The sequence below is a fragment of the Camarhynchus parvulus genome, chromosome 19 (assembly GCF_901933205.1).
Source record: "Camarhynchus parvulus chromosome 19, STF_HiC, whole genome shotgun sequence".
Taxonomy (NCBI): Eukaryota; Metazoa; Chordata; class Aves; order Passeriformes; family Thraupidae; genus Camarhynchus; species Camarhynchus parvulus.
This window is the reverse complement of record NC_044589.1, coordinates 8142200-8158763: the sequence shown is the minus strand read 5'-3', so window position 1 is coordinate 8158763 and position 16564 is coordinate 8142200. Positions and strand designations below refer to the sequence as shown.

General features: G+C 47.5%; 1 protein-coding gene across 1 annotated transcript in view; it reads right to left on the bottom strand.

Moving 5' to 3' along the window:
• Positions 1–16497, bottom strand: part of VPS53 (VPS53 subunit of GARP complex) — a 64645-nt gene extending 48148 nt beyond the window's left edge. Inside the window, exons 1-4 of the mRNA XM_030962730.1 lie at positions 16395–16497; positions 13838–13918; positions 12767–12816; positions 11926–11992 (exon numbers count right to left, since the gene is read on the bottom strand). Of these exons, the coding sequence (XP_030818590.1) occupies positions 11926–11992; positions 12767–12816; positions 13838–13918; positions 16395–16478 (282 nt within the window). The 5' untranslated portion in view covers positions 16479–16497. The remainder of the gene's footprint in view (positions 1–11925; positions 11993–12766; positions 12817–13837; positions 13919–16394) is intronic.
• Positions 16498–16564: the final 67 nt, after the last annotated feature.

Genomic DNA, 16564 nt, shown 5'->3' with positions numbered 1-16564 from the left:
TCTCCCAGCTGTGCCCCAGCACTGCCTTCACCTTGCCTCACTCATTTATTGCTTTCCTCATCAGTGCAACTGGGAAACATGGAAATGCACACACCCCAAACAGCAACCAGGAGCGAAGTTATTGCATTTCCTGCAGTTCATTCTGGGGGCAGAGGAGCAGGGAAGAAATAAAGAGACTGGAGACATCATCTGTTGTGGTTATACGAAACGAGGATGTTGAAAACAAGGTTGTGACACGCTGGAAAAACACCATATGACTCTAATCAACAGCTGAGCCTGCAAGCTACAATTAACCCATCAGAATTATTTATTCAACTTTGTGCAACCTCTGAGTGCCAGCACCAGCTGAGAACCACGGTGGGGATGGAGAGGGCTCAGCAGCGTCCAAACTTTTTCCCTCATGTTTGACCCCAGGCTTCCCAACTGCTCCGAGCAGTGTAAATTTAGCAAAGACCAGCTAAATTAGTAAATTTGGCAGGAGCAGCCATGGGGGGAGCGGCTCCAGCCACAGAGTGCTTGGTACAAGCCAGGGATCACATTCCTCCTCCTGTGGTTTAGTGTGTCTGACACATCCTGGGTGCAGGAGGCAAGGAGGGGATGTGGCCTGTCCTGCTTCCAGGGCTGCCCTGCAGAAGTGAGTTCCCAAAATAATTCATGGAGAGGAACCCACAAGGGTGTTAAACTGCCCAGCTTAAGGCCACTGTGTTTTTTCAGCCATCCCTGTTTTCCAGCCTGTATTCATACAGTGGGAGCTCCTGTGCTCACAGCAGAAAGCTGAGACACCCCACACAGCAGGTGGAAAACTCAACTCCAGCTCACAGCCTGAGCTCAGGTAAGCTGGGCAGCCAGAGAGCAGCTCTGCTGTTTGCCAAATTCTCCAAAGCTGAAGGGAAAAACACAGCCCATGAATCAGCCACAGCTCTGCAACCTCCTTCACCTTGAGATGTGACAGCAAAAGACTCCAAAGGCAGCGGCGTAAAACAATAGGGAGCAGAGGTAAACCATGAATCACTGAGAGACTGCCTCAAAAATTGCTTTCCTTGGCATTGTCCCAAGCAGCTCCTGAGGTCAGACCACACATCATTCCTTGTGTCACCTCTTCACACCAGATCTTCCAAGCAGCAAAAGGAGGGAAGAAAATAACCCAAGCGAGAGGTGGGACCAGACTGTGACTTGTTTGTTAAATTTGGAAGTGATGCATTCTTTAAAAGGTTATGTTCCAGTGACTTACAGTACCAGGCTGACATTCATACACACAAAAACAGCGTTAGCAACAATTCTTCCAGCCAAAAAAAACCAGCCCAGTGAATTACAGTCAGTCTCTCCAAATCCCTGCAGTGCTGCAGATGGACACAGCCTCCTCCTCCTCCAGCCCAGGTACAGAGCTGTCACATCACCCCATCAACCAGCAGCTCATTAGTGGGTGTGTTAATTTCTAAATACCTCTCTATGCATCCCATCAGGAATCTTGTGCAAGAAAATACTTCAGTACCAGGAAATATGCAAATAGGAATTAAGAGGCCTGTGTGTTACTAGAAAATGTCAAGTGAAGTCAGAGAAAAAGCAAATTTTCAGATGAAGTTTCCTTGCTTGGGGATTAACTGAACTAACACTGTTTTTTTTTTTCCCTCAGTAATGGTTAAAATACCTCCATGGTTTCTATTTGCTTGCTGGTGTTGTGCTAGGAACATGTTATTTTTATTTGATTCTAGCCAATATATAGCTCAATTGAACGTTGTTATTCACATCAGAAAGCTGCCCTCTACCAAGTGTTTTATAGACACTTGACATCTGCCAAATTCACAGCATCCAAATGTATTTTTAATGTTACAAATAGGGCTGTGGTCATGATGCTGAGAATTTAATGCTCCTGGCCTGGTCCCTGCTCTTGAATTCTCAGTGTTAATGCTTCTTTCATTTGCTGCCACACTTCCAGCCCAGATCAATGAAAATCTAGACCACGACTAAAAATAAAGTTCCCATCCCCAATTCTCTGAGGAGCCTCAGCTGTGGAGATTTCAAAGCAACCCTCTCACACTGGAACCAGCCTCACATTTTCTGCTGCTGAAACCTCATACAAACGAGTCCCTCCAGATTGGGGAAGGCTGGAAATTTACTTTGATTCTCAGACTGATTTCATCTGAGAGAAAATCCTCAAGTTTTAACCACTGCAAGCTCAAGCCTGGGCTTCTCTCAGCACAGGACAGTGCCAGCTGATTTCCCTGAGCAGGCAAACCTGAAGGGCTCATCACCCTGGGGTTTGATTTTAGCACATTTCTACCCTGGCAGTTGAGCAAATAGTACATAACTACTGCAATTGTCACTGAAGAAGAGAGTTTTGTGTCATCAGCTCCAATCCCAACCACTCAGGCTGCACAGGACACTTTCTATCAGCAGATTACATCCAACACTGCACAAAGCTTAAAATTGCTGGAACTGCCCCTTCACTTAACCCCAAATCATGCTTAGAAATCAAACCCCACGTTCTCCACAGCTGCACAAACACTGACAGACACAAGGGGTGAAGTGACAGCTGATTTCCAGGTAGTTCTGGCCAAAACCTTGCAGCTTAATTCCTGAACTGCACCCTGGGCTGGTCCAGCACCTCTGTGAGCTGTCAGATTTTACTGCACAGGGGTGTCTGCACATCCCCAGACTTTACAGCATCACCCAGGGGTGTCTGCACTATGAGCAAGGTGCTGAAGTGCTGTGACAGAGGTTTGGGTGGCCCTACTCCTGTGAGTAATTTTACATGAGTTTTACAGGGCCTAACCTGCACCAGGGCAGTGTGGCCATTTAAATGTTAGTTGTGGGCATTGCACAACATAAAAAAATAAAGCCTCTGGAGCTTCATCAGGCTTGGGTTTCATGGGAGGTTATTACAGCTTCACCATCAACACATGGCAGGTTAGTACAGCTTCATCATTACCTCCTGGTAATATTTATAATGAGAACTGAAAATAAAAGGGTTAAAAAATAAAAATTTTAAAATAAAAAAAGAAAGGTTGATGCTGGTGGTGCAGCTTTTGCATTTGGGGGATGGCAAGGATTTGGGAAGAAATGGTTTTAAACCAGAGCACTGGGAGCTTCTTGGCCCAATATAGTATAAATACTATAAATGTATTCTATAAATGTATTATAAATAATATAAATGTACTTAAAAGTATTTATAAATATATATATAACCTCATGGCAGGTTACTACAGCTTCACCATCACCTGCAGGTTACTACAGCTTCCTCACGTGGCAGGTGAGCAGCCACAGCCTTGCCCCACACCCAAAATTAAACACTATTATCGTGTAGCAAAATCTCTGCAGCCACTCATTATTCTCCTTATCTGTGTCAGGATAGCCAAGCTGAGGCTCTGCCCTCCTGTTGGTGTTGACACCCTGATTGCAGGTGTTTGCTGCACCTCCCTGTGCCCAGCACACACCTTGGAGAACCCAGAGCCCCTGGCAATGCTGCTCACCCTCCCTCCATCCTGTGCTTGATCAGAGGGAAAACACACTCAATTTATTTGGGAAGGCTGCAAATGACTGAGGGACTCCAGCTGATTTATGTGCTGAGGTGTTTGCACACTGCAGTCGGTGATATTTGCAATTTCAGAGCCACATCTGCAATTCCAGAGCCACATCTGCAATTCCAGAGCCACATCTGCAATTCCAGAGCCACATCTGAAATATCAGAGCCACATTTCAGAGCTACATCTGCAATATCAGAGCCACATCTGCAACATCAGAGCCACATCTGCAATTCCAGAGTCACATCTGCAATTCCAGAGCCACATCTGAAATATCAGAGCCACATTTCAGAGCTACATCTGCAATATCAGAGCCACATCTGCAACATCAGAGCCACATCTGCAATTCCAGAGTCACATCTGCAATTCCAGACCCACATCTGAAATATCAGAGCCACATTTCAGAGCTACATCTGCAATATCAGAGCCACATCTGCAACATCAGAGCCACATCTGCAATTCCAGAGCCACATCTGCAACTTCAGAGCCACATCTGCAATTCCAGAGTCACATCTGCAATTCCAGAGCCACATCTGAAATATCAGAGCCACATTTCAGAGCTACATCTGCAATATCAGAGCCACATCTGCAACATCAGAGCCACATCTGCAATTCCAGAGCCACATCTGCAACTTCAGAGCCACATCTGGAACTTCAGAGCCACATCTGCAATTCCAGAGTCACATCTGCAATTCCAGAGCCACATCTGAAATATCAGAGCCACATTTCAGAGCTACATCTGCAATATCAGAGCCACATCTGCAACATCAGAGCCACATCTGCAATATCAGAGCTTGACTTCTGTGGAGGGTAAGTTTAGCAACCACTCAGGTTACATCAGGTTTTTGCAAGAGGAATTCTTATCCAGGTTCAAGCACTGGTTTGGGTTGGGATAGAGTTAATTTTCATCACAAGTATGGGGTTCTTTCTCTGCCCCAGTCAAAATCAGCACAGGTTAAGAGTTTAAAGTCAAACAGAAATGGGGGGAAAGGACAGACACACCAGGAACCCTGCAAGGAGGGATTTCCAAGTGGAATTCCTGTCAGCTTACCTGCTGTAAGCATGGATGCAACACAGCTGGAATAAACATGATCACACACCAAAAATGTGAGGCAACAACAACCAAAAACAAGACCAAAAAAAGGGGAGAAAAAAGAATTTTAAATATCCACAATAAGACACAATCTCCTGCCTGTCTGGAATTCTATTTTCAGGCTGGATTTCTTGCTTTGTTGGCATCAAAGCCACACAGGACTGGTCACAGTTTGCAGCTTGCAGTGCCTCCAACAGCACCAGCACCTTCCTCTTGCCAGCACAAGCACAACCCCATCCCCAGGCTCAGGCTGCAGGACAGGAACAGCCCCTGAGCTCAAGCACAAGGCAAGGTCAAGCTCAGATTTGCTCCTGCCTTGCAGCAGATGGCAAAAGTTGTGCCAGCATGAGAATAAACAGCACCAGCTCTTCCTGGCATGCCATTCACCTGAAACCTTGTTCAGTGAACGTGTTCTGGGCTAGAAAAAGCTCAGTGTCACTACAAGGGAAGGACATTGTCCAGCTGTCACAATTCACTAGGGAAATGACTCTGAATGAAACTCACTTTTGATTCATTTTGGCAGCTCAGCTCCTGCTTATTATTCATGGGTTACAAAAGAACATTATGGGACTTTAATCACTCAGCTGGAGCCTTACAGGATCCGTGGCATGACTTTTTATAAAATATACGAGGTCACACAGCTTCAAACCCCATATTTAACCCCAATCCATTCACTATCTTAAAAAGGTATTGAAATCTAACACTAGTCACATTTCATATGCTCACATTTCAGAATAATGACCCATTCATAAAAATCCAGGTGATAAAGCTTACCCAGGCAGGAGAGAATGAATACAACTGAAAGATGGTGCTTACAACACCAGGGATTGTGACACAAAATAGTCCCCAAATATTTCAGAGACTTAGGTTTAATTATTTATTAAGAGATTATGACAGCCAGTGCTGTCTCAGCAGCATCAACACCTCCCACGTGAGCCAAACCTGGGCACTGGGGCCAAGGAAGCAGCTCTGGAATTTGATGGCTGGAAGTGAGCACATGTTTAAATAAACAAATAAATGGCAGGGAAGTGCCTGGGGTAGGAGATGTGCAGGCACTGGGTGCCTCAGTTCAGCAGGAAACACAACCTGCAGTCAGAAAAGTCACCTCCACACAAGGAGGTGGAGGTAAAGGAGGGAGGGTGAAGCAACAGAGCAGCTTCTTGAGGAGGTTTATACACACAGAGCACAAAAGCACCTCCCTTCCTGCCAGGCTGACCCTCCTGCACCCAGCCCTCACAAAGCTGGAGGGGACTGTGGTGACACCCCCAGCAGCTGCCCTGGGGCTCAGGACACTGCTCAGAAAAGCAGCAGAATGTCACAGACACGTTTTATGAAAAATCCTTTCCTTAGGATTTTTCCTCCGGAGAAGCTGAGAGGTCTCAGGAACAAAATGTAAACAATGGTTATCAGCTGCTGTGGAATGCAACAGGTGCATCTGTGATTGGTCTCGTGTGGTTGTTTCTAATTAATGGCCAATCACAGCCCAGCTGTCCCGGACTGTCTCAGTCAGACACCAGCCTTTGTTATCATTTTTTTTTATTCTTAGCTAGCCTTCCGATGAAATCCTTTCTTCTATTCTTTTAGTATAGTTTTAATATAATATATATCATGAAATAATAAATCAAGCCTTCTGAAACATGGAGTCAACATTCTCGTCTCTTCCCTGATCCTCAGACCCCTGTGAACACGGTCACAGCAGAGGACCCCACTGCCCTGTGCAGCACCTGCATCCCTCTCCATCTTCATCTCCTCCTTCCTCCCTCTATTGATTCTGCAAAGTGTTTCCTGATCTCTATTTAAAGAAAAGAAAAACCAAGGGAGTATTTCACATATTTCCAGCTATGACCTTGTCAAACCCACAACCTGTGGGCATTCTTCTCTGCCAGACACAGCCTCCTCCTCCTCCCACAGGCTCAAACACTGCCAGACACTGCAGCACACCCAGGGCAGGGCAGGCAGAGTCTCCCCACAGCTGCAGAGCCCAGATGTTCATTTTTACATGCCAGGAGAGAGGACAGCCCTGGCTGACCAAAAGATGGGATGGCCAAGTGAACTGTCCGGGCAGCAAGGATCTATTCCTATTATTTGACCACAGCAGCTGCCATCCCTTTGCTTGTACTGCTGGAGTTATGAGAAAGAAAATAGATATCACTGTTTTCATGGAGCAAAACACAGAAGGAGCCAAGCAAAGCAATCCAAGTTATCAGCCTGTATCCTCAGCCATGAGAAACATCCAAAGCTTTTCCCAGCCCAGGCACATCCATTTGCACTTCCAGTTAACACTTCATTTTGTTCTAGCGCTAATTGAGCCAGACCCGAACAGAATCAGACACATTAAGCAATAAACCACATTTTTCTTTGAAACACAGCCCTTGTTTGATGCAACTTCAGTCACTTACACACACTGTGTGCACAGGGCAGGCAGGGAAAGATGGATCAGAGATAACAGAAAAGTTTGTTGGGTTTTATTTAGATTCAAACTATCAAGCCACAAACCCATTTGGGATCTTGGGACTCCTCTGGGGCTCTTGATTCTTTCTAAAATGGATTTCAGCTGAACCCACCTCACCCTTACTCACTCTGGTTGCACGGACACTGCCAAGGGTTAAACCACCAGTAAATTCAGAGGCTACTTATTACAAGGACAAAAGCCTGATAGGTGAAGCAGCTTCAGCCAAACAACCAGTAAAGGCATGTCAGCAACTGTCAGAAAAATTACAGCCAGCCCATGCAGAAGCTCCAGCAATAAACACAACTGAGGAGTGACACATCCAACCATAGGGAGAGCGCTCAATGCTCCCTGGAAAAATCTATGGGAACTTTTTATACTGCACCCTAGGGCACAGAGGAAATTATGCCACAACTGGGCTGCAGCTCTCAGCAAGGTCAGCCCACACTCCAGTTCAGCAGCAGCAGCAGCTCTGAGGGAAAAAAAAAAACCTTCCAGAGGAAAAATCTGCGTAGCACTGGCTCCTTAGAAACTGTTACAACTGAAGCACAGCAGCTCCTGCATTCCCAGCCTCTCCCAAGGCATCCAAAATAATCCAAGTCTGGGACTCCCAAGGAAAATTTTGTTACACCCTGCAGAGGAATGTTCCACCCACGGCTGTTGTTTCCTCCCATAAAAGGATCATTAGTGAGATAATTTCTGAGGTTCGGGGCATTGTCTGCAGATTTTACTGAAATATCGCACCAGGAAGGGGAAGCCAAATGAGCCAGACTATTTTAAGGCTTTTGCATTTGGAGGAAATTCTAGGGCAAAATTTCAAGAAGGCAGATGCTTTGAACTGGGAAACGTTATGCTTTGTGGGGAAGGGAGCATTCCTGCCTTTAGAGCTGCTTAAATAACTCTTTTGGGGCCACATCTATTTGATGGCCTTTATTTTTAGACTCAGAATCTGGTTTTTCAAACACCTCGCTGCTAAGTTATCCACATGTGTACATGAGCAAGAATGTTTGGGGAACAGTTTAAAAGCTGATAGACAAAAAAAAAAAACTCTTTTCACATGAAAATTTCTTACTGAAATGCCTTCTCATACCTACAACTCAGCTCAACTCAGCTCAAAGCCCTGTTCAATAGGCAGGGGGGCACAGAAGTGTTATCCCAACCATCATCCCAGCCAGACAGGACAGGAGACTCCATCACAGCTGGATCTGCAATCAGGATTTTGGACTTCCCATCCCTAAGGTCTCCTTTCCCTCAAGGAGCACAGAGAGCACATTTCCATAGCTGCACACTCCATATTCCCCAGTGGCTCAGACTGGGATTTAGATTCCTCTGAAAACGTTATCCTGCTCTCAAAACCAAGGCTGGGCTCCCCTCTCCTGGACGGCTGGGAAGGTGCAGCTCTCAACAAGGCTCCTCCACAAGACAGCTTTGAAAAGCTCTTTGCTGAGCTCAGTGGGTAAATAACTCCTTCTCCTCCAAAAAAATCCCAGGCTGGCAAGGCTGAAAACTTCAGTTTGTCTTCTAGGAAGCTGCCTGGATCACTGGTGTCTAAAAAAGGGTGTGGGTAGGTTGGTGATAAACCCCAGTAATTCAAGCAGCACTGAATTAAGTGCCTGCACAAGATTCCCAAGCATTTTTGGGGCAGTTCTGGCTGACAGGAGATGGAAAAGCCAAGGCTGAGTTCCCTCACCTGCCAGGGCATGGGATGGACCAGCACAGACCAGCCAGGGCAGGGACTCAGCAAAGAATCCCCTCCTGGCTTGCTTTGACTTAAACAACCTTTTTGTGATTCCGTCACTGCATCCAGGGTTTGTATTTCCCTTGGAAGGAAGTCAGAGACTGAAAGGATGTTTATTCAAACTCTTATTTACCCCTCAGACAAGGACATCTCCAACACAACACAGTCAGGCAATGCTGGCAAACACTGGCCAAAGCATCAGGGCTTGTTAGGAGAGAATAACTGATGGGAAGAGGTTTTTGAAAAACACCTTTCAGGCCCAACCCTGCAGTTAAATACACAAGATCCTGAGCTCCCACTGAAATCCAAGCAGCTACAAAATCAGAGTTCAGATGCACTTTTATTTATGGCACATGCTTTCAAAGGGATGATGGATTGCAGTGCTCCTCTTGGATCTCAGTGTGCCAAGGGATGGAAATCAAAACACAGGAATTTTCCAAAAATTTCTGACTTTTCCAAAAGCCAGCATGCTGCAAGTTCTGTGCACTACAGGCAGGAGACATCTCTGATGGTAAGAGTTACAAATGGAAGAAGATCAGAGATTGAATTTACTGATGTGGCTGCCTTTGAGCTTTGTTTCAAACCTCTTGCAAAAGCTGGTTGCCAACTGCTTCCTTCCTGATCAAGGGTGGTTTGCAGTTGTGGTTATGATGATAAAATGCAATAATGATCTTCATCCTGGGCTGCCTGAGGGTGAGGCTCACAGGATGACACTATCAGTCCATGTGGATGTGTCAATCCAATTTTGCAGGGAAATACTGGTCTTGAGGATACAAGTTTCCTACAAATTTAGTAAGAACAGAAGATCAGTAGAAACGAGAACCTAATTTCGCTGTGGGACCAAATTACCAGGAAAACTAAATAAGGAAAAAAGCAACTCCCTTCCAAGCACAGAACTGACCTGCCTTAACAGCACCTTGTTTTCAGTTGCTTCAAAACAATTTCTTACCATGCATTGGAAAATAAAACCCTTCCTCTCCAAGTGGGAGCAGTCAAGCCTTTTACTCTATAAAAACCATTTCCAAATGTCCTTGATTCCCCCTGAGAATATGCTGGTAAAACAAAGGCACTTTTCAGCATAGGAACAGGCAGCTGAAGCTGGAAAACAAGGTTTGCACCCCCACAATGTGCTGTCAGCAGGGTGGTCATGTGAAAAAGGCTGTGCCTCACTCCCCCACACAGCACCCAGGACACTCAGGGGACACAGGGCAGGGTGACAACAACAGCAAATGTTCCTGCTAGGTTTTCTCTGATTTTGGGGTGATAAATATAAAATTCTATCTCAAACTGAAGTGCCATTCAGGAGTTCCCCAGATCTCTTTTGCTGCAGGTCCCTGTGATCTCCAAAATCTGAGCTTGCTGATGCTCCTTCACTGCTTTAAACTTCAAGACCCAGCCAAGTCCTGCCACTCCAACAGTCTGGTTCCAGCAATTCACACAAAAAAGTGCACATGCAGGTGTGAAATGATGGGCTTGGATTAGAAACACAGAAAGAAAAAGCTCACAGCAGTTCAGAATCAATCTGTTTTTCTTCCCAGAGAAGTAACACATTAAATAATTGAATGGTTTCAGTATTTGTTAGGATCTCAAAGAAACAACAGCTGTGCTCCTGGGAGATTGTCTGGCCTCAGCCCATGCACTGCAAGCTCTGGAATCTGTCTGAAAGTTTGCTTCTACTTTGCAAAGCAGCAAAATGAGGGACAACAGGAAAATCCACAGCTAAATACAGCAATATTTGTGATTAACTGCAGCTCCAAGCCACTTGAAACATGCCCTGCAAAGACACCCAAGTGAACACTGGAAGGTTTTTAGTTAATCAGGATTTTAACTGGCTCCTGTACAACCACACTGAAGGAAGGGCAGCACAGACAGCTCTGCCTTCCTGGGGCTTCAGAGCACGACACTGTGCATGCCCTGGAGAACTTCAAAGGGATGGAAGTGAGAAAGCACAGACCCAGGACAGAGCTCTGAGCAAAGCTGGCCAACCTCCACAGCACAGAAATGCTCCTGCTATCCCACAGGCACTGATCATGGCACTGCTTGTGTTTGTCCTTTTCTCCGAGCCCTGAGGCACCCCAGGCAATTCTCACCCACAGCTCTTCTCAATCCCACTCTTTTGTGATATTTCAGAGAATTTATCCTCTCAGATGGGCCCAAAAGGCTACAACAGGTCCAGCTTTCCAACCCACAGCCAAACTCTCCAAGCACTGCACCAGATTCCACTCCCTCCTCAATTTCTGTAATTGCCACCCCACCTGACTGCTGCTCTCACTCCTGCACAGTAATTACAGCAGCACCACTCCCAGGTAAGCCTCATCCCAAGCACATCCCCAGTTTAACAGCACTGCTGAGACATCCATGATTCAACTAATTCTGCTAGGACAGGTGAGCAGCTCTCACGTTTTTCTAAAGCAAGATAAAAGCATAGGCAGGTGAAATAATTGCCTCGAGGGCTCTGTGGCAGAAATAGGATTAGATACTAAATGTTGTGGCAGCAAGGAGTGGGAAATAGAGAGGGGCATTACCCCATGCCAGTGTTAAAGCTGGTACTAAGAAGTCACTGAGGAGCCCTGACTGATGGTTCAAGGTTCAGTGCCCTCTAAAACAGGACAGGAAATAGAGCCAAAGCAGGTGACACCTCAAAATCAGCTGAGCACCCACAGCCCCTGCAGACACGGCTCACCAGTGCTGAACCTCCAGCAAACACCTCTGCCAGGCAAAAAACAAGTGAAAACCTGAGGAGCTGCAAGAGGAAGGGGCAGCCAGTGATCAGCACAGCGACAGAACTTGGGACACCCCAGCAAACAGCTCAGTGAAAAGGACAAACAGCCTTGTATTGATCCCCACCCAGGATCAAATGTACTTGTACCTGCTCAGTGCTGCTTGCTTTATATCAGCTCCAGAGTGGCACACAGGCCTCCTGCTTTTGATCTTTAAATCAATTCCTCATTCCCTTCCCTTCAGAGGGTGAGGCAGGTCACAGCAGCTGCTGAGTGAGCAGCTCATCAGTGTAAGAGGCACAGGACCATCTCAGGACCAGCAGCAGTGGAGTTCTGCCTGCCAGAGCCATTCCTCAGGGTGACATGCCAAGCTGAGAGGCCCTGGCACTGCTGGCTGCACATACCTGCCTGCCATCCTGTCCCACGTTGGTCTGTCCCCTCACCACAGTTCTGATGTTGTCATCCAACCTCCTGCAGGAAAAACCCCAGAGTGTCAAACCCAGGCTTTTGGAGCCTGACCCAAACAAATGGGGGAGTCCTGAGAGCTACAGAACCAATTTAAAACAACAAAAAAAAATACTCTTACCAATGCTAAACTCATTATTTCCCCCTCTCTCTCTGTTCAATAGCACTATCTTGCACAATTTCAAAGTCTTGTTGCAAAAATAAAAATCCATTTCCTAATTTAACCAGGGTTTCTTGCATTCCTGTTCCCTTAAGCAATATTGTCAGCTCTCCCTTGTCTGTCTGCATTTCAACTTCCCACATGTGAAAGTGCTGTCTCAATCATTTCATGTTGGCAGTATGAGCCAGCACAGAAAATTTAATTATTTCATGCACACTTGTGTTTATTTTGTACTTTTAGGACCAATAATGACAATTTAAAAATACAGAGTGGGAGTTTTTACAATATATTCCAATCCCAAAAACAATGAATTCTTAGCAACTGAGTCTTTTGGGTATTTTGCTCATTCAGCCTTCAAACTGTACTAAAATTTGGTATTTTTTGGTTTTTACTTGTTCTTCAAAGCTGCACTTTGCAACCTATCAGCTTAAACAGCCTGAATGACACATAATAGAAGTGAAATATAAAAATTATAATTGTTTCTGTGCCACTATTAGACTCGAGGCTGGTCCTATCCATGCCTTTTAAACAAACTAAATCCTGTCAGCTGAAGCATTTTATGAAGCTTTGGTGACAATCAGACCCGACATGCAATGAAATGCAGAAATATAAATATTTACCTTATTTTCAATCTGATCTTGTTCACGACTTCATCAATGTTTGCCAAAGACTGGAATAGAAAAAAAATATCAGAGGGAAGTGAAATGGTGGATGTTTTTCAGAGGGATATGTGATACCAAACACTTCATCACACAGGGGTGTTGGGGAAGAGGAGAGCAATGGTTTTGTTTTACAGGTGGAGGAGCTGAGACAACAACTCAGCTGCTTCTCTGTCACATCCCAAAGAGCAGGAGAAGACAGGTCAGGCTCCCCCCATCCCTGAGCTCTGCCCTGTCCTCTGTCAGCAGAACAGTGTGACAGTGACCTCCAGTGGGCATTGGGGATGGGGACAGAGCCTGGGGGCTGAGACCCCCCTGCAGAGCCCAGAGACACAGAAAACAAGCCTGGAAGGGGATGCAGAGAAGGCACCGCTGGGGAAACAGCTCCTCCCTGCTGGCAAAGGGGAAAAAAGCCAAGCCACAGCACTGGGGAAAGCTGCAAGGCAAAACCAGGGTGCTGCAGAGGATCTCAGCCATAGGAGATGTTGGAGCAGCCTCAAGACACAAAATTCACCTGTAGAAACATCTCTGTTTGGCAAGAGGTTAATGCAAAACTCCCCCTGGGGCTGAAGCTGGGAACACAAAGCAGGGATGTGGGCCCACAGCAATCTCATTCTTTAAATCTCAAAATAAATAACTGTGTTCAAACACTCCTGTGATATTGTACAGGCAAGACCTGCCTGATTTGGCTGAAAACTCCAGGAACTCACCAATGATTGATATATAGCAAGTTATGACATTTACTCCACCCACAGAGAAAATTAATTTATTTCTACAAATCAAAGCAAGACTCACTCTGGGTGGAAAGAGACCACATAATGACAGCAAACCCAGTGAGCTGCAAATTTCAGAAGTGATTACTGTTAAAGCTTCATTTCCTGTGCTAGTGTTTAAAATGAAAGGTTTGGGTACAGGTTTAAACACTGCTTTGGTCATTTGCTATCAGGTTATCCTGATACCAAAGGGTGGAAATAAAATCTGATAGTAAAAAGTGTGGAAGTGAAGCCTGAGAGTATTTGGAGCATTACTTACTTGCTCAGTGGGAAAGAGAGCATTAATGTACTCCACAGCATTGAAATCTGCTCTGTCCAGTGGATCTTGGCTGGGAAATACCTGGAAAGAGGGAGGAAAACAAACACAATCAACCATCACCAGTGATTTCTGTAACTTTACACAGCTTCTACAACTTTTAATTCCCTCAGCACCCACTTCCAGCTGTGTTTCACAGCATTTCTCTAACAAGTGGCCAGGAGCAGAGCATCCACATGCTCTGCAGGGCTGTGACCTCCCAAAATTCCTGTGGCTATCAGCCTGGATAAACACAGATAATTCACACACACGACTCCACACACAGCCCTGGCACAACCCATCCATCCAGGAATTCCCAAGACACATGAGCTCTGCATCCCAAACCATGCTGATGCCTTTGTTGCTGTCTTTTTAGCAGGCAAGAGCTTTGCCAGGCCTCATGGTGACAGGCAGAGGGTTTGCTTTCCACAGCCCTGCAATAGGAAACGTGATGAATTAAGGAGTGGCTGTACAAGTTCTCTGGAGACTTGGGTTTGCCACTTTCCACAGAAGAGAAACATAATCTGCTGAATGATTTGGGCAGGAGGAAAGAGCAGCTGTGGTGCAAACAGATCTCATCTCTCCTCAGCAGCTCAAACAACACAAACACGACTGCCAGGATTTGCTTTTTGTCCCCACAGACTGGAGTGTGGTGTTTTCCCTTCTCTGCCAGCACACTGAAGCTGTGGATGTGCCAGCACACTGGAAGGGCTCAAGGTCATTCTGCATGAGGTTTGGATCAGCCTGGGATGCTGGAAAGGATGAGATGGTCTTTAAGGTCCCTTCCAACCCAAAGTATTCCATGATTCTGATATTTGTCCCATATTTACAGAGCCATCAGCTCTGCACCCCATGGCAAACACCCCCCTGGCAAAAGCAGAGCTGACCCCCCAGCATCCCCTGAAAGCCTTCACACCTGGGCACAGGAAACAGCATTGACACACTGTGAAATCAGTGATTTTGTGAGATAAAAGCAAATTCTGCCTGAACCAGCCCTCCTGGGAAGCCTTCCCAGTCACTCCTGTGGCCCAGGAGAAGCAGGCAGCAGTTGAACATGCACGAGGCTGTGGTGAGTGAAGAGAATGCTCTGACATCACCCCATGGTAAGAGCAAACTGCAGCATCACACCCAGCCCGTCCTGCTCACAGCTCACACTCAATCAATCCCCACAAACCCCAAACCTCCACAGGTATTAAGAGCAGATGAAACAAGAGGTGAGATGGGAGATAAAGGCTGCTCAGGAGCTCCACTCCAAGTGCAGATAGGGATCAGTGCTGCAGGCAGCTGGAGCAGCTGCAGGAGCTGTCACTCCCAGCAATTTGTCACAACCTATTAATCAGAAGTGCTAGCCTGGCTTTGGTGGGGCACCAGTCCTGCCTGTGCTCCCCACCCCGCTTCCGGCAGGGCAGCTGAGCCAGCTCGGCTCATTTAACCAGAACTGGGCAGCTTTTGCCCCAAAACTGGTTAAGGAACACTGACAGGAACAACAGGACTACTGGGCTGAGAAGTGCCGGAGAGGAAGCTGGAAAGCAGCAGGTGGTGTCATCCTCAGCATCTCCCAGTGCTCAGGATGTGAATATTTTCCTACAGCTTTAATGTTTGTCATAATAATTCAGCCAGGCACATGGCGGGTTCTCCACTGCTCAAAAACTCATGTCTAGAAGTGCAGAGGATTCTTTCTCTAGGTCCCCTTTAGAAGCTGCCATTTAATTTACCAGTCCCAAGGTCACGCCTTGCTCTTCAAAGAGGGCCACCAAAAGCGACCCACAAGCCTCAACACTCAAGAAAGTGCAAAAACTTAAATGTGAGTGCTGCTTTGTGAGACAGACACTGCTCCTGCTCAGACATCTGCTCCAGGAAGAGCCCTCGGGATGGAAGGGTCACTGCAGGCAGGGCAGGCTCAGTCACAGAGGACAAGAGGCACGGTTTGACCCTGGGTTCTCACGGGATGGGCTCCAGGTGCCACGAAGGGTTTCAGGGAACACAGAATCACAGAATACCCTGAGTTATGGGGGACCCACAAGGATTATCCAGCCCAGCTCCTGTCTCTGCACAGCCCCCCAGCACCCCCACCCTGGCACCCCTGGAGCAGTGCCCAAACCCCCCTGGAGCTCTGGCATCCTCGGGGCCGCGCCCATTCCCTGGGGATCCTGGGCAGTGCCAGCACCCTGTGGATGCAAACCCCGTGTGTTTCACCGCAATGGAACCAGGACATTCCCATGATCCCTATTCCAGCCGAGCCACGGGCTCCGGGCTGAGCGGGGGTGCTCTGCACACCACGGACCGCGTCTGCCACCAGCGACAGGGGACACGACGAGCCACGCTCAGCCCCCGACGCGGGCCCGGCCGCTTCGAGCCCACAGGGGCTGACGGGGCACGGCCAGCCCGGGGCTCCCCGGGCCCAGCAGCGGAAGGCCCGGAGCCGGCGGGGAGGGGCTCGGAGCCGGCCGCGGGCTCTCACCGAGCGGCCTCGGGCCTCGCCCGCACCTGTCCCCTGAGCAGAGGGACCCGCCCGGCGCACCTGCTCGATGGCGGCCTGCACGGCGGGCGCCAGCTCCAGCGCCGCCTCCAGCCCGGCCTCCAGCTCCGGCTCGTCCTCCTCCATGGCGGCGCAGCTTCCGCCGGCAGCGCGCGGGATGGGCGGGGCCGCCTGGGGGCGGGGCCTGAGCTACAGGGGAGTGACGAGTGGGC